We start from the raw sequence: 17,993 nt of genomic DNA, 5'->3' as shown, positions 1-17,993 counted from the left end.
GCAGGTGGCCATGACTCCTCGCTTAAGTACTGGCTTTGGAGGGGGTTAGTGTGTGTAGGGGGGGCGCTGTCCACTTGGACACTGTCCAGCTTCAGGCTGAGAGGAACCTGTGTAGCCACTCAAAGCCTGGAGCCATTCTCCCTAGGGAGCCAGACCACAGCAGTCCAGAGTCATATGGCTGCCCTGAAGGATCCCCAGCCCAGGCCACAATCTCCCAGAGCTGGTGGGTTTCATAAAGGGTCACATGAGAGAAAAGGACACTGCCTGCTGCTACAGACAGGAGACAGCTGCCCAGAAGCCGCCTTTTCTGCCCCTTCCCCCCTAGCCTCATGATCCAAGTTGTACAGGCATTTAGTCTCGTGCCCCAGGGATGGAGAACATGACATCTACCAGATGCTGTCCCCAGAATTGTGAGCCAGCAAAAAAAAAAAAAAACTTTAGTCACTCATCCCCACCTTCTCTGCCAGGAGTTGGGGCTCTTCCTGACTCCATTTCCTGGCCCACCCCAACATTATCTAGATTCAGGACCCAGGATAGAGGTGAAGCAGGTCACCACAGGAGACTGCCCCCAATGGAAGCACTGAGTTAACCCTGGACAACTGAGAATTGGGAGGAGGGGGAGACCAGGGACTTGAGAAAAGAATCCAGACAGATACAGGGTACAGGCTCTTTGGTTTGGGAATGAGAGTCGATGAGAGAGCCACCCTACCCTTGCTCATGCAAACTCTGTCTCCTAAAAAGACTTAGGGGCTGCTGGGACTCAGCCACATGGGTTCCTAAGGTGGCAGGGTGTGAGAGAACAATGTGACCTTGGCAAGGGAGTTGCCCCTCCTCAGGTAGGAAGGTTATCAGCCTATAGGGCACCTGTGCAAACTAGCAAACTGCCCCCTCACCAGGACCACAGGCTTGTGGGCAGCTGACTCACCAGAGCACAGTCCAATCCCCACAAGGTATGAGGGGTCATCCTTAGCTGTGTCATTCAGGTTGGGTGGGGAGGGGACACAGAAGACACGGGCTGCCCTGAGAAAGTAGGGGGACACTCCCTTCTTGACTGCCCACACCCACTGGCATCCATGGATGCCCAGGTCAACTGAGCTGCAGGAGAGGGCAGAGAAGGGGTAGTACTAAAAGGGCTGTAAAGTCACCTGAGTCAGAAAGAACATGAACTCCTGTGAAGGAGGGAAGGGCCAAGTGTCTGCGATCCTGGGTGGAAACATCTGCACCTTGCACAAAGCCTGGTCCTGTCTGTAGCTGAGAGGGATGCCAACAGGCTCAGGCTGGCCCAAGCTGTCTGATCCTGTCAGTCACGTGCCAGATGTGCAAGGTGGAGTGAAGGTGCCGGGGCAAGTTCATTTGTGCTAGAAATCACGCCATGTTCACCTGTCAGTTTCTAAAGGTGTGCAAGGTTCACGTGGAGGTCTATAGACATGGGGCAGGTGTGAACACACACACACAGGCAGTGTGCGCACACTGGAGTGGCTGGATGTGTTCATGGGCATCCCTACACAGGCCAGTACTGGGGGGACAGCACATTCAGAGGAGGCTTGGTTGGCAGCCTCTTCTCTGATCCAGGCCATGCCCTTTGTCCTGATCCTGTCCCTGGTGGCCAAAGACAGCCTCCATGTCCCACCACAAAGCTGGAGTGGAAAGTTCATAGTAAAGATCCAAGTCAAAGAATAGGGAGGAAACAACACCAGAGAGCTAGGGCAGCTGCTCAAGGCAAGGTCGGGACCTCCTGGGCTCCTCCAACTCCTAGGATTTGCCTCTGTCTGGGCAGGGGAGCCCATCCCCATCTGCCCCGGAGATGAGACCCAGACAACACTGGCCTTCCCTCCCTATCCTGGAGGCCCCTCTGTAAACAACCCTCATGGGGTAAGGGCAAGGTGGTGGGATCTTCCCCATGCTTCTGCTGCTTCTTCTTCTTTTTTTTTTAAATTTGCCCTGCTCCCAGCCCCTCCTGTCTCTGGAACTCCTCACCCAAGCCCCAAGGAACACAGTTTAAGAAGACAGGAAGCAGCTGTTCACAGCTTCCCACTGCGGTCTCGGAAGAAGCCCTCGGCAGCCTGAGCCTCACGGAAGGTGACGGTGACGGAGTTGGCGGTGATGTCAGTCACGGTCACTTCACTTGAGGGGAGCGTGGGTGTCCAGGGAGGGGGCCCATTGGCCAGGTCTGCTTCTGCTGCAGCCATGGGACAAAGACACAGATGAGGCATAGGTTGTCACTAAGTGGTCAGTTAGTAGTATCAGCACACAGCCCATCCCCTGATATGCTTGAACTTGGATGCTTAGGAGGGCACACATGCACCTGCCCAGCTGGAGAGGGTGGGCAGGGGTCGGGCCCAAATCAGTCCTCATTGCTCCACAGCTGCACATGGCTTCCAGGCCCTCTGGACAAGGGTCAGGGCCTTTCAGGCTGAGGTCTCAGGATGACTGCCTTACCCTCCTCCTCAGGGGGCTGCTCCACAGGCTCCCAGTCGCCGGCGGCCTGCAGGACATCTGGGGCTGGTGACTCCTGCAGGGAGAGCTCCCGTGGATGGCTGTGACTCTCCAGGTGGGGCCCGCTGCGTGGCGGGAACTTCTTGCGTGAGAGCCGCAGGTACTTGTGGGCCTTGCGCGGCTTGCAGAGTGGGAAGGGCAGGGTGGGCACCAAGGGGCCCTTGTCCACCAGCTCAGCTGCCCCCGCCTTGACCACCCCCTCGGGGCTCCCGCTGCCGAGTGGGCGCATCAAAGAGAAGCAGAGCTCCTCCTTGCCCTTGGCTTTGTGGGAGCTCCGCAGGTCCATGCTGTACAGCCGCTGCAGGGGCAAGCCAGGGCGCGGCGGGTCAGCCTGCCCCTCCCACTGCGGCTCCACTGCTTACACGGTAACTCCCCCAGTGTACCCATCTGTTCATCCTGCACCTCCCCTGTCCACGGACCAGGGCCCACACCTGTCCCAACACCCGCTGAGCTCAGTCATCCCTTTTGGCCACAGCATGGGCCTTGCCTCCCCAGGGCTGAGGATCAGGGCTGCAGGGCTGCAAACTAACCCATAGGGGAAGGACCACAGCTCAGTGGCACAGCACTTGCCTACCAAGCGCAAGGTCCTAGATTTGATTATCAGTGCTATGCAAAGTTGAAAAAATGAAACAACAACAACAACCCCCCTCCCCGGATTTCTGAAGTAAACACACCGAGATTTTTTTGCCGTTTAGAGAGAGGTCTTTGTCTCCCAAGGAGCCTTGAAAGCTGAAACAGGATCTTCAGGGATGACAGAGGCAAAGGGAGAAGCTGCCTCTGCAGTCTGCAGGCAGTCCAGCCTGCAGGAGCAGAGTCCCACCTATTCTTTGCAGACAGCTGCCCTGGGCCCTCTCTAGGGGCTGGGTCTGTGCTGCCAACTCAACCTCGGTGAAGCAGAGCAGGTTGGAACTCTAGAATGGGGAGTCTGACATTCCAACTTGGAGTAAAATTTGCACAGCTCCAGAAGAAAAAAAAAATTCTTAGATCGAGAGCAAAGAAGATCCCATATTACTCAGGGACAGCATCTTTTGCCATATGCCATCAGAGGCCATCCCAGGACAAGTGGCCATCAAACGGGGCCATGAGATCACAAACCCTCAAGGTGGAGGAAGTGATGACACACGCCAGTCCCACACCACTCTGCCCTGCCTGCTGATTGCCAGGCACACATGGTATGGGTCACTGGCAGGATGAGAAGGCTGCGCAGGGGACTTCAAGGCTTTCCCTGAAGCCAGCCCTCAGGAAACTTCAGGGTTCACAAGCCATTTCAAGGGTAGTTCCTTTTGGTTCTTTGTTACCTCATCCTGAGCTCCAGTCAGAGCTGGATTCTACCCTGCCGAGTGACCCCAGGCAAGCCCAAGCCTCGCTGAGCTGTAAGCACTTCATCAGAGTAAAAAAACAGAACACTAGCCTGAGTCCAACAGCACCACCTTCTGGACTTCTGCAGTGTGACTTCAGGCAAGGCCACAAACACACTGTGGCTTCTTCCTTGCTCTTTGATCACCCACTTGACTGGACACCACACAATAGGACTGTCAACCTCCAGCACCATGTCACTGGCACACGAGGAGTGACTGGGCAGTCAAACTTCTGTTCCAGCCCTCAAACATCCTGAAGGGATCCACAACCAGCTGAGGCAGCACCACCTTCCGGACAGGCCCACAGAGACCGTATAACACAATAACTTTTCGTTTTCCAGGTGCTGTGTTGGGGTAGTCTGTCTCACAGCAGTAGATGACTGATACAACTACCATCTGACATAGAGAGGGAACGTGTGTGCTGGGTGCATGTCTAGCAAAGGTCACTTTCTGCCCTAGGGCCAGTTTATGACAAACCCATGGGTCATCGCCACCTAAAGGCAAGCCATCCTGTCCACTAAAGAGAGCCTGAGGTGGGGCTGGAGAGATGGCTCAGCGGTTAAGAGCATTGCCTGCTCTTCCAGAGGTCCTGAGTTCAATTCCCAGCAACCACATGGTGGCTCACAACCATCTGTAATGAGGGCTGGTGCCCTCTTCTGGCCTTCAGGCATACACACATTGTATACATAATAAATAAATAAATATTTAAAAAAAAAAAAAAAAAGAGAGCCTGAGGTAATCAAGCACCAGGAGTGGTTAAACACATACAAACTAAATGCCCAGATGAACCTTATGAAATCAAGAACACATCCTTTCACCCACCCTCTTATAGGTGAGAAAACTCAGACCTGCGCAGAATCACGGAACAGTGTCTGTGGCTTCATACTCTGTTGGTGGCTATGCCAAGACTCAAGGCACCTTGAGAATGAGGACAACACAGGCTTCACAGTCTTCTCCCCATCCAAAAAGAACATTGGTTCTGTAAGTCTGCTATTCCAAGGTCATGTTCAGAATGCTAAGAGTATCCAGTCCTTGGATTTTTGCAGTCCTAGCCTGCCATGCTTCCTCAGCATATAGATCCTCGGTTATTTGATGTTTAGAGATTTGGAGAGTCAAAAAGGCTCGTCCACAACATTTCAAGTTCTCAAAGATTGGCTACATGACTACCTCAGGCCCACTAGAGTCCCCACCCCAGGCTGACCTTCCTGGCTCCAAATCTATGCGCAGCCTTTGCCCAACTCCTTCTACTGAAACAAACCCACTGAGTGTCTTGCTGCACAGTACTCTGGCTGTGCTGGGTAAGCTGAGTAAATGACGCGAGGGCCAGTGCACATGCAGGTGGGGGGGGGGGGGTCAGAGACAGTGGTTACCTGCAGCAGAAGCCGTTTGGGTTTCGGACCTCTCTTCCTATAGCCTGATGCTCGGTCTCTCTCCTCCCTGGGAGTGCAAAGAAGGTGACAGAAGAAAAAGAAACTGTGACTTCTAAGAGACATCACCCCCTTCCATCATGTGCCTGGGTTGGGGGACACAGGCCATTCCACACTCCTCCCCCTTGCTCTGTGGAGCCATAACAGACATTCAGCTTCCAGGGCTCAGCCTTTAGTCTGAAAACACACAGGTCCTTGCTACACTCCGGGGCCACACAGGGCTCTACCGCCTATGCCACTGAGGACCCTGTAAGAATGGAGCTCTGCTCTCTACTCTCACTCAGAACCAGAACGGCCTTGAGTGTCCTGGGCACTAAGAACTATAGCAAGCTCCTTGGCAAGGGGAGGTCGACACAGCCATTCTGTCTGGGATCTATTGGAACCTGCAGAGAAAGGGTAAGGAAGGAGAAAGACTGACCTGCAGGTGCCCTCCCAACAAAGACACCCTTAACCTGTATGACACAACTCCAGACTCCACATGGCAGTGCCAAAAACATGGGGACACCAGATCCTCTTGTCTGTCTCAATCCACTCCACACATTCTCCTGCATCCCTACCACGAAGACCTCACAGACAGCAGGAAGGTGGAGCAGGTGGGAGCTCGCTCATTCTCCATTAAGAAGGAATGAGACCTCCTCATCTGGACTATCCATACACCAGTCAGCCCCAAATGTCTTAAACTGGTCTTGGTGGGAGCTACCACAGCCCTGCCGGGCGATAATCTCCTGATTCGAGGAATGGGCACCTGGCCTTGGCTCTTTCCACAGCTTTCTTTGCCACAATCTAAAACTTGGGCATGGTGCCACATGTCTACAATTCCTGCATTTGGGAGGTAGCCAGGTCTATATAGTGAGTTTCAGACTAGCCAGGACTATATAGGGAGACCCTGTCTCAGAAAACTGAGACAGTCCATAGGACTCTCTCAGTGACACAACCCTTTACACCAGTGCTTTTCAACCTTCCTAATGCTGCGACCCTTTAATACAGTTCCTCATGTACTGACCCGCAACCATAAAATTATTTCATTGTTACTTCATAACTGTAACTTTGTTACTATTATAAATGATAATTTAAATAGCTGTGTTTTTCGACGGCCTTAGGCGATCCCTGTAAAATAATTGTTTGACCCCCAAAGGGGTCATGACTCACACATTGAGAAACACTACTTTAGATCAGGATCTTACCAAGAAGCAGAGAGAACAGAGAGAAACTGTGGGACAGGAACACCATCGCTGACTTAAGAGCAATGATGGAGGGCTGGAGAAATGACTCAGTAGTTAAGAGCACTGGCTGCTCTTGTAGGAAACTCAGATTCAGTTCCCAGCACCCACATGGAAGCTCACAGAATGTTTAATATACCAGTTCCAGGGGGAATCTGACATCCTCTTCTGGTCTGCAGAAGTACTGCATGCACATAGTGTGTGTGTGTGTGTGTGTGTGTGTGTGTGTGTGTGTGTGTGTGTGTGTGTACACACACACTCAGGCATTCACACATACACAGAAAATCAAATAAATATTAAAAAGAACAAGTCTTGTAAAAACAAACAAAAAAACAAAACAAAACAAAAAGGAACAGTGATGACACATCCTTTGAATCTTTGAATGTGCTTCCAGAAGCCTTTGGGGAGAAGCAATAGTGTAGCAATGAGGGACTGATCAGATCATGCCCTCAATGTCCCAGCTTCTATAGGCAAAGCTCCTGGACAAGCCCCCTAACTGCTCAGGGGGTTTAGATTCCTCATTCCAATAGCAGCCTCATTCCTATGTCAAGAAATTACCATAGGAATCAAATAACATAAACAGTTGTCAGTATGCTGGGTGGTGGTGGTGGTGCATGACTCTAATCCCAGAACTTGGGAGGCAGAGACAGGCTGATCTCCCAGTTTGAGGCCAGCCTGGTCTACAGAGTGAGTTCCAGGACAGCCAGGACTATTAAATAGAGAAACTCTGTCTTGAAAAACTAAAAACAAACAAACAAACAAAACAGTTGTGAGAACCAGACACAGTAGCACACAGACTAAGTCCAGCAAGTAGAAGAAAGAAGAGGGTGAAGCAGCCACAAGTCCAGGTAGGCCAGGGCTAGCGTGAACTCTGTAAACACAGGCATGGCGAGGGAAGAGAACCAATGCAGGTCATCATTGAACCTCACACACGCACTGTGGCACTCAGGTGCCCCCACCAAATGTAGTTTAAAAACGTCAACAGGTGTGCCACACTCTGGCCCAGGTGGGAGCAGGGAAGCCATGGGAAGGTGGGATCATGACTGGAGGTCTAAGGTCAAGCCGGAACCCTTCCTCACATCCCTGGCTTTGCTTGGCCTCATCAGCCTTCCTTCTTTGACAGGGAGGGTCAGATGCTGCCATTCCCACATGGGATACATCTGTCAGTGCTTCTGAATGAATCCTCAGCCTGGGACCAGGAAGCCACAGAAGGGCAAAGCTGGCAGACAGGGAGGATACAGGAACAGGTTTTAGATGCCCACCACCTTTCCCTGGCACGCACAGCCCGAACCACCCGGCCCTCTTGCCCTCTTGCCCAGGGCTAAGCCACTGGTTGGAGCAAGGCTCAGCCCAGGCCCAGAACAAGCAGGGCCCTTACTTCTCCTCGTAGGCCATGACAAGGCGGGGGTCCAGGATGTGCTCCTCTGGCTCCCATGTGCTGTACCTGGGGAGAAAAACAAAAGATCAGAGCTGCTCAGCCACCACAGTGTCCCAGAGGTGCAGCTGTGCTCTGTGCCAGCCTATCACATAGCCTTGGCCTGGCCTGTGCAGTTATGAGAGCCTTAGCCACAACTCCATCCTACTGCAGACTCCAACTAGATCTCTCATCCTCCTGAAGCTTAAGGATGCCTTTGGCCCTCATCCCACAGCCTGGCAGGGGCTCCGGGGCTAGCCTATTTGGGTTCAAATCCCAGCTCTGACCCTCGCTGACTGTGTAACCTTGAGCTAATAATCAGCAGCCCTGTGCTTCTGTGTCCCTCCTTGTGAAGAACGCAAGGACTGACCAGAGGTCTCAGGGCTGTTCACAGTAGTGGCTGGCTGAGAGAAAGGGTTTTGCTATTTGTGTTTTTTATGTTGCTCGGCCCCAGCTCCAGCTGCAGCCATCAAGCAAGGCCTGCAGCCCCTTCAGCCCCTTCTCTCTGAGCCTGGCCCACAACAGGTGTCTGGTAAACGTCTAGTGATGACTGATATCTTTTTTCTTTCCCCCAGAGACAGGTCTCTCAGTAGCTTTGGAGCTTGTCCTTGAACTTGCACTACAGACCAGACTGGCCTCAAACTCAGAGATCCGCCTGTCTCTGCCTCCCAAGTGCTGGGATTAAAGGCATGTGCTACCACCACTGCCTGGCAATGACCAATATCTTAAACGAACAAAAAATAAAATTCTAAAGCAGTAAGTGGGAATACAAGTAGAAAAATCGCTGGGCAGTGGTGGCACATGCCTTTAATCCCAGCACTCAGTAGGTAGAGGCAGGAGGATCTCTGTGAGTTTGAGGCCAGCCTGGTCTACAGAGTGAGTGCCAGGATAGGCTCCCAAGCCACCTACAAAGAGAAACCCTGTCTCAAAAAAACAAAAACAAGCCGGGCAGTGGTGGCGCACACCTTTAATCCCAGCACTTGGGAGGCAGAGGCAGGCGGATCTCTGTGAGTTTGAGGCCAGCCTGGTCTACAAGAGCTAGTTCCAGGCCGGCACCAAAGCTACAGAGAAACCCTGTCTCGAAAAACCAAAAAAAAAAAAAAACAAAAAATAGATAGATAGATAGATAGATAGATAGATAGATAGATAGATAGATAGATAATGCCTGGGTGTGCTGGTCTACATACTGAATTCCAGGTCAGCTAGAACTACATGGTGGACCCAATCATAATTAAAAAAAAAAACAACAACAATAACAACAAAAATGTGGCGCTCAAACATACCGCTCCTGGGGCATGCACTCAAAAGACTACTGCAGAGATACTTGTTCTTCTGCGTTCTTTCTGCTCTCTTCATCGTGGCTAGGAAATTAAGTCAGTCTAGACGCTCATCAGGTAATAACCAGATAGTGAAATGTGGCACCCATATGCAAGGGAACGTTATTCAAATGTAAAGAAAAAAATAAAAACACAGAATTCACAGGAAAACAGATCGAAGTGGAAAATACACAAAATGAAGTAGCCCAGGCCCAAAAAGAAAAAGCCTAGCTTCAGATTTTCAGATTTGTGTTAATTTGCAGTGTCTGTGGAGGTCAGGAAACCAGAAAGATCCCAGGAGACAGAAGGAAAGAAACTTTGAAGCAGGAACAGGGGAGCAGAATGCCGGGGTGGAAAAAGGCGTAAGTGGGGATGAGAGCAAGAGATGGGGGAGAGTTCACCAAAACTATGGATGTATGAAAAGTCAGTGGAAAACCCACCAATCTGTAAGCTAGTTTTTAAAATATAGAGGTTGGAGATGGCTCAGCAGCTAAGAGCACAAGCTGATCTCGCAAAAAGCAGGATTTCAGATCCCAACTCCTAGGTCAGATGTTCATTACTGCTTGTCCCGCTATCTCCTAGGGGCTAGTGCCCTCTCCTGGGCTCCCTGGGCACTTGCACTCATGTGTACATAACCAAACACATGCAGAACCACCACCACCACCACCACCACCACCACTACTAAAAACACACACACATGTGTTTTTTAAAGAGGTTAAGGGTTGGTAATATGCTATCTGAGTTTGATCCCTGGTATTTCCCAGGTAGACAGAGAGAACCAAATTGTACTCTAACAACCACAGTGAGACTCAAATGCACCTACACACACACACACACACACACACACACACTATTTTTAAAAACATGATCATGAATGGAGGTATCCAGTGTGAGTGGATGCTGCTGCCTCCAGAAAGCACAGGTTATTAAATGAAAATCTCAGTGCCAGGCATGAGATGCTTCCCTATGAGTTGTTTGACAAGAAGGCCTGAGGGCCCAAAACAAAAGCATTTGTCATTGCTCTTGGTTGCCCACCAAAATTAGGTAGTAGGACCTTGATGTTATAGACAGCGCATATTTTTATTATAGGACATAGATAATCAAGCTAGAACTGACCTGGGAGTTTCTTATTAGTTTTCATAGTTCTGAAAGATTCCAGGCTACTTGGGAGAAAGCCACTGATAGTCTGACCCAGAGATGATCCTCGCTTGCTCTAATACTGACTGGCTAAGCAGGATGCTACCAACGGTGCAACAGAGGTGTAAATGGTAAACAATCAACAGCTTTCCGAATTGATTGGAGGCCAACTCCGCAGGAGAAAATTTATGCTCAGGGCTGTTAACCTGGTTATCATAGCTCCTAGGAGGGAACCTATCTGCTGTTCTGCTAAAGGGACATGCTGTCAAACTGCCTTCTAAGTATTTGTTTAAACCCGTAGATCTGTGCTGCTCCCAGTCTTAGAGAAGAAGCTTTTTGCAGTAGGCAGAATTATTGCAGACTCAAAAACGGTCAAAGTGCAGTCAGGTGTGGTGACACCTTTAGTCCCAGCACTCGGGAGGCAGAGGCAGATGGCTCTCTGTGAGTTTGAGGCCAGCCTGGTCTACAGAGCGAGTTCCGGACAGCCAGAGCTGTTATACAGAGAAGTGTTGTGGAATAGAGTATTTCTTTAAGTGTGTAAAGATGTGCTGCTCCACCTTGCCTGCCTGGGGCACCTGAATGGTCTAATAAACAGGTGAATGGCCAAAAGCTAGGCAGAGGAGGGCAGAGAGAAACGGGGAGCCAGCCAGACATGGAGACCGCAGGTAAACAGGACGGGCAGCATGCAGATGAGGTAAACGAGCCTGGGGTAGCACACAGATCAACAGAAGTGGGCTGTTATAAAACCTAGCGAGAAACAAGCCTAAGCTAAAGGCTGAGCATTCATAATTACCAAGTCTGTGTCATGATCTCGGGGCTGACAGTCCAAAAAAGCCTGCTACAAAGAAACTTTGTCTTGAGAAAAAACAAACAAGAAAACAGAACAAAAGGAAAATGTTGAAGTGCTGAGAATAAGTTAAATTTTGAGCGTTCAGCCTTAAACAGGACATCTATACTAGCCCTCCCCCACAAACCTCAGGAAACATCACAGAAGAGCAGGCAGAGGATAAGGAATGCTCTAAGATGCTATTCTGAACAGCACATGGCTACCACACTCCTGAACGCACAGGAGCTGTGGTTATTTGCACAAAATGGAGGCTGTCAACAGTTCAGTATAGATGAGGACAACGCACACGAACTACGCCCCTAGTCCACAGCTGCTGGGAAAGACGCCATTTTTCTTCAGAGGTGTGGCTACTGGGAAGACACCTATAACCCAGTAAATAACCCCAAATCCATGTATAAGCAAGCAACCACAATTAAACTCAGTGACTATAAATACGTGTGTGCACACGCACGCACACCCACACAGGAACATGTTGGGAAGAAAGGTTCCAGGAAAGAAGATGAAAGGGATGTTAAAGTCAGGCGCACACCTTTAGTTCCAGCACTCCCAAGGCAGAGGCAGGATTTCTGAGTCCTGGAACTCCCTCTGTAGACCAGGCTGGCCTCCACTCATAAGATCCGCCTGCCTCTGCCTCCCTAGTGCTGGGATTAATGTCGTGCACTACCATGCCCAGTGATATGTATTTTTTAAAAAATTAAACCATGACCATGTTCTGTGATTCAGGCCAAGGGCATCCTGGGGCAAGTGACAACTGCCTGAGAGGTCTCATGAGCAGGGAGAAAGGAGGCAGAGACACCCTAAGAGCTAAAACCTTTCTCTTAAGTCTCAGGGACACTGGACCAGGAAGAGGGGCAAGTGGCCAGGCACAGAACTCTTCCTTCCTTCCTTCCTTCTTGTTTTCAGCTGACCAGTGGATCTTGGGCAGCCTCCAGAGGTTCGTCAGCCCCTGTGTGCACTCCTCTCCCTGTCTGGCAGCCATCTCCCAACCATCCTTAAGAACCAGGTTCTGGTGGATTCCTGGCCCAACTGGTTCTTGCTAAGCAGGACCAATTCAACTTTGAATGCACCCGGCTCAACTCAGCACCAGGTGTTCTAAGAAAGCTGCTGAGCTGACCCCCACCAGGGCAGGTGGAACTCAAGTCTTCTGCCCTCCCGCTCCTATCAGCCCACTCCTTACTGCTGCAGCTACTGTGGGATTCCCACCCTTCTCTGCACTCAGTTCCTTCATCTAAAGAACAACTGCCTCCACTGGCTGTCAAGAATGCAACAGTCTACTCTGAGGAATATTTCACAGAGGTAGGTTCTTAAATAATCACTCCAGTTTACAGATGAAAACAGGAGGCACAGAGATTAAGCACCTCGCCCAAGGTCACCTCCTTGGGCTCTCCCACAAGCTGGAGCATCCCTGGGGGGAGGGTCACTGCCTATTATCTAGCCTCTCTTAGCCGTGAAACAACAGAAAAGGGCAGTCAGAGTCCTAGAACCAATTCCCAAGGCAGAGAAGGGAGCAGCAGGAGGGATGGAGGTGGGAGGACTGCTAATCCCTCCCACCTCAAGGCAAAGTGAAGCAGCGGGGTCTTGCAGAGGGGTTCAAAACTGGCAGCAAAGTGCCGCTGTAAGCATCTGGTGCGCGCTCGCGCACTCAAGCACAGGGTGAGGGTGGGAGCCCCAGCACTGGAAACCTACATGGGCGGGCACGCCTGCCGGCTGGAGATAAACACGACCACGTGACCTTAGTCCCGCCCCACCGCCCGGTAAACAAGCTCCGCCACCGCACCCCGGCCCCCGCTCCTCTGCCGTCCCCGCGAGCTGGGGTCAGGCGATGGGGTGGGGCGCAGCACCCCAAGCAGGACAGGTCGCCGGGCCGTAGCCTGCAGTTCCAGGGTGGGGGAGGGGCCTGCTGAGCAGTACGCAGAAACCGGGCGAGCTGGGGCCACGCGGAGCCAGGCCAGCAGCAGCTCCAGGACTCCAGTTTCAACCGCCCCAACTGCTGAGCCTCATTCTAAACCGGGTCTCCCCGTAATCCCTTAGCTTTGAGTTGGGGAGAAGATTTGATGTTTTAAGCCACATGACGCACATACTTATAAAATCCAAGAAAATTAAACCAGCTTCAGAAGCCTGGAGTTGCAGGCATGGCTGCCAGGGCTAAACAAGGCTTCTTGGCCTAGAGAGGAGGCACCCTGCTCTGTACCTGGCTGCCATTATACATGAGGAAATGGAGGCACAGCCTGTCAATCATAACCAAAGTTCCTAAGGAGGCATGATGGGCTGACACTAGAAAAGCTAGCAGCAAGACACCCCTGGGCCGCTTTAGTGGCGCTGGCCACATATTCCAGGGATAGATCAGAATCTCAGAAGGACTCTCCATCTGTAAAAGTGGGTGATGCCTGGCTTTTACTGGGGCTCTCGCATTGGCACCTTGGTAAATGACGTCATTACTGAAGCTCCAAGGAGCGTCTTTTTGAAAAGATGGAGCTATATGCTTGGGGAGTAGCAGGGTGCTGGGCAAACAGGTAAAATGGAGTACCCAAGAGTCTTCGAGTCAGACAGAATACCTGATGCCCCCGGAAGATCCAAGAGTTCCCTTCTATTACATTACTGGAGGGGGGGCGTTATTTGCCTTTTGCTGGGGGAAAAATGGACAGGAACAAAATGGCTGCAGTGGCCTGGCAAAGGTACCTTCCTGTCACTATTATACTAAGTAGTTCCCTACCTAGCCATGAGGAGGACCCAAGCCAGACAACACCCACTCCCCACACTTTCTCAGCCTCTGCAAAGCAGCTGGACCTGACCCACCCAGGCAGCAGGCATCATATGAAATGGGGATTATGAGGTGGAGTTAGCAGTCATGTTCCTGTCGTAACCTCAGTTTCGCCATCTGAAAAGACTATATTATTCTGAGCAAACTAAAGCTCCTATTTGGAATGGAATCTTTCCTTCCAACAAAAAACACAGCCTACAGGCCCACTCAGCTGACCCTGTACTTTTAGTTTAACTCTGAGAACATTGGTTCTGTGAGAGGCTTTGGGGTTCAGTATTAGGAGAGCAGCAAGTAGAGGCTGAGGAGTTGCCCAAGGGCTCCTAAGTGCCCACTGGGCAGCCAGGCCTGAAATCTAGAAGCAAAGAGAGCAGAAGGCATCACCCTAGGTGATCTAGCCAAATGACTTTGGGAAGACACAGGAGAGCTATCAAGGCCCTTGCTCCCCTTCTCCTCAGGGAAGCTGTGGATGTGGTCAGCTGCCTGCAGACAGCAAACGGAGCCCTGTTCCAGCCACTGGCTGTGCCCCTTTTCCTGCATTCCCTCTGCCACTGTTCCCAGGCCAGATGACCACTAGGGACCAGTGGAGGGGAAGACAAATGTGTTATCTACGTGTTATCACCAGCACACCTGGATGCCCGTGGTCCACTCTGAACCGATGCCCAGGCCTTTCACCCTGCCAGGCTAAGCAGCCTGTAAGAGAAGTGAGTCCTAGGCCACTGAACCCACTTCGTAGAGGGGAACACTGGAGGCACTTGGGTACTGACTTCCCCTCTTCCCACCATCCCTCCCTAATACCCCAGGGCCGAATCACAGGTCAGCCCTCTCCCACTTCCACGCCCCCCCCCCAACACACACACAAGAGGAGAAAGTTCCAGGGCTGTCAGAGCCATCAGGAGAGCAGAGGGGGTTTCCAGAAGCCAGGCTCTAGGAGGCAGGGCAGAGCGGTCACAGACCAGTAGAGAGGTCCTACATGTAGCCTGTTTCCCAACCCCAACAACTCTTTGGTTAGTGAGAAGGTTCCTCATCAGGCTCCCACACCAGAGGTTCATCTGCCATACTAGGTTTCCTCCCTAACTCTCTACCCCACAACGCCAGGAAAGCATATTAGAAGACAGAGGAGAGACCTGAAAATGGTCAGGCTTAGTTCAAGTCCCAGTTCTGCCTCCCCTTGCTGTGTGACCTAAGGCAAGCTGCTTCCTCAGCTGAAAAGCTCAGAATCACATCTATTTAAAAAGAATGCCTGGGAACTTACCCTGTAGACAAGAGAGTGCCATCCAAATACAAGAAGACCCAGGTTCTGCCCCCACCCCACCCCAGCACTGACTGGGGATCCACCGCCAAGATTCCCATCTGACCTAGCACTGTAATTGCTCCACATGGGACCCCCTTCACTGGCCAGCAGTCGTTGAGGAAGCCAAGGTGCTGGGTCTTAACTCCCATGGCCAGAAGAAAGGGGGCAGGATGAGGGGACAAGCAGGACACCCTCTAGCAGAGGGGACCGGAGGGGTCCCCAAAAGCTGATGATTTAGTCAGGACTTGCTATTCAGTCATAAAAGCAACAGGGGCTGAAGCCAGCATGGACAGAGGACGACAGGTAGGGGACACACACATGAGCCTTACTTGGGGGGCCATCCTTTCCACTTCACCAGATACTCGACTTTGCCCTGGGAAAAGAAAAATGGAGACAGTGAGATACACACCCCTACAACCCTGCAGGACAATGAAGGCCAAGAGACCCTCAGTGGCAGTATAGTATCCCCAACCTATGAACGGCAAGGCTCCCTCTTTATCAGATCCTCAACCCAAGGGACAACTCCCCCAAACTCTGGCTACTATATGACCATCCCATAGCCCTCCCTGCTGCAGCATGGAAGGTACATCTGGTCCCAAACATCCCTGGAACCCGAGACGGGGTCATGTCACAGAGGGAAACCGAGAGCACATGGAAACATGTATGTATAGCCACGCACAGCAGCTCAAGTTCGAAGCTGAGACCAGGATCCCTAGCTCTCCTCTCTGGGAAAAGCTGCTTACACCATTGAAAGGTGGCTGTCTGTCCGTCCCTTGTTAGAAACTGGAGTCTGAAGGAAAGGGACCTTAACAGTCCACCCCAGCCCCATGCACTGGGTGAAGCATCTCCATACCACGGCTCTGAGGTTAATCTGTAGCACCTTGCTAAAGTTTTCCTCCCTAGCACCACACAGTGGACAGTTCTTTATGAAAAAGCACCTAGTCTGCCAGAGGCATCAGTATTGACTTCCTCGTTCATCCTGCCTGTATCTGTGCTCTTTGCCAGAACGCCAGCACTGAGAGAAACAAGGGAGCCTCGGGCTCAGAGTGGTACCTGGAACATCCTGCAGCCTCAGTTTAGGTTTGGAGAGCTGAGCTGAACGAATGAAGGGTTCCTTCCCTCTCTGACCTACCCCTGTGCCCTGTCGGAGGACATGATGGCTATACCCGCTTCAGTTTAGTACCCTGGGTAGGCACTCTAACCAACAGACAGTCACAGCCCCACGCCACCCACTCCGGGCCCACCCAAAGCCCTGCAGAGGATCCCACAGCAGGTGCTATCCAGCCCCGCACTTCAGTCAAGCGGGAGAATGTGGCTGCCAGGAGCCTCTCAAGGAGTTGCAGGGAGAAAACGGAAAGGGGACCCTCGGCAGACCCAAGAGAAGAACTTTTCTTTCCCAAGCATATGCCCAGATCCAAGTTCACTCTGGGACCAGCCCCTCGGCGGGCACGTGCACAAAGAGCGTAGACTTGAGGTGCGGACCGGAAACTCCGGGCAGAGGTGTGTGGTCCTGAGCGCGGCAGAACCGCCTCCTTAAATCTCAGGGTGTGAGTGGAAGGCCTTGGCAGAGGGGGGCGGAGCTTCGAGGATGCCCCAACAACAGTGGCCCGGGCTGCGGAGCGGCACCCGGCTGGTCGGTGGGGGAGGGGAGGATTGGGGAAGGAGAAGAAAGGTGTGCCCGGGCTGGGGGTGTGGGGGGGTGGGATCGGGAAGGTCAAAGTCCAACAGGAAAACTTCATAGGCCAAAGGAGACTTTCCCAAAGCTCTGCTGCCAACTTCAAAGGGCTTGGTACTAAAACTCCGGAGGGCCGAGTTCGAGACTCACTTGCTCTAACGCACTAGCGAGTTGCTTCCTCAACTTGAGCTTCAGTCTCCTCGAAACTGAGCGTAAAGGTAATGAGGCGGAATGGAGTTCAGAATCTCCAGTCCCGTCCTCATCTCCATCCCAGACGGCCTCAGAAGCACCAGCATCTCAGGGCAGCAACTTTAACTCTACTGGCCAGCCACAGTGGCGGGGAAAGTGAGGGACGGGGCTGTGAGGCCGGCCAAGCAGCGCCGGGTCCCCAGGTGTCCCCCGCACCACTTTCCGCTCTGCCCGATCTGGAGGGGGCGGTGCTGGGGAGCAGGAGGCGACCTCGCCGCGTCGCGGGAGCCGCCCCCGAACAGCCTCACCTTCCGTACGCGCTTCTTCCGGATGCTCTCCACCGCAAACACCTGCTCGCCTATGGCTGACAGCTCCATGCGGGGCGGCGGGCGACGGGCCGGGGGCCGGGCCGGGTCGGGGGTGGAGCTGCGGGGCCGCGGCTGCTGCGCGCGATGCTCGGGCTGGCGGGGACCCCGTCAGGCTCTGTCCGGCGCGCACGCGCACGCGCGCACACCCCCTAGCGCTCCCTCACGCCGCCGACGTTCCATTTTTGAACCTGCGCAACGTTTTCCTCAGCGCCGGCGAGCGGGTGCGCGCGCGCGGGCGGGCCTCGGAGAGAGCCCGGAGGGTCAGCTCCGCCCCTCGCTGCCGGGACCCCGCCTCTCGCCGCCGGGACCCCGCCCCTCTCCCTAACCCCGCCTGCTAGCCAAGTTGGGCGGCTGGTAGCGCGTCTGATGCTCCCGACTTGTTTGGAGCGTGGGGTGTGAGCGCAGCCGTCTGCGGTGCACCCCATCTCTCTCCTCTGCTTCTGAGCTGGCTGTGATTATTTTCCTGGAATCCTCCCAATGATTCGGAAGGTCCA

General features: G+C 52.7%; 1 protein-coding gene across 4 annotated transcripts; it reads right to left on the bottom strand.

Annotated features, from left to right (window-relative positions):
• Nucleotides 1-1,913: 1,913 nt before the first annotated feature.
• Nucleotides 1,914-17,733, bottom strand: Cbx7 (chromobox 7). 4 transcript variants are annotated; one of them, XM_075959866.1, is made up of 6 exons: nt 17,440-17,733; nt 15,597-15,640; nt 7,880-7,945; nt 5,225-5,291; nt 2,440-2,794; nt 1,914-2,179 (listed from the first exon to the last, which is right to left on the bottom strand). In XM_075959866.1, the coding sequence occupies exons 1-6, from the start codon at nt 17,506-17,508 to the stop codon at nt 2,022-2,024; spliced, it is 759 nt and encodes a 252-aa protein (XP_075815981.1). In that variant the 5' UTR covers nt 17,509-17,733; the 3' UTR covers nt 1,914-2,021. The 4 variants fall into 4 exon arrangements, with proteins under 4 accessions (XP_075815981.1, XP_075815982.1, XP_075815984.1 ...); XM_075959867.1 differs by having other exon boundaries at nt 1,914-2,176; XM_075959869.1 differs by having other exon boundaries at nt 2,440-2,512; nt 17,440-17,732.
• Between the last annotated feature and the right edge of the window lie 260 nt (nt 17,734-17,993).

This window comes from Microtus pennsylvanicus, chromosome 2 (genome assembly GCF_037038515.1).
Source record: "Microtus pennsylvanicus isolate mMicPen1 chromosome 2, mMicPen1.hap1, whole genome shotgun sequence".
Classification (NCBI taxonomy): Eukaryota; Metazoa; Chordata; class Mammalia; order Rodentia; family Cricetidae; genus Microtus; species Microtus pennsylvanicus.
The sequence above is the reverse complement of the archived record's forward strand: the minus strand, read 5'-3'. Positions and strand labels throughout refer to the sequence as shown.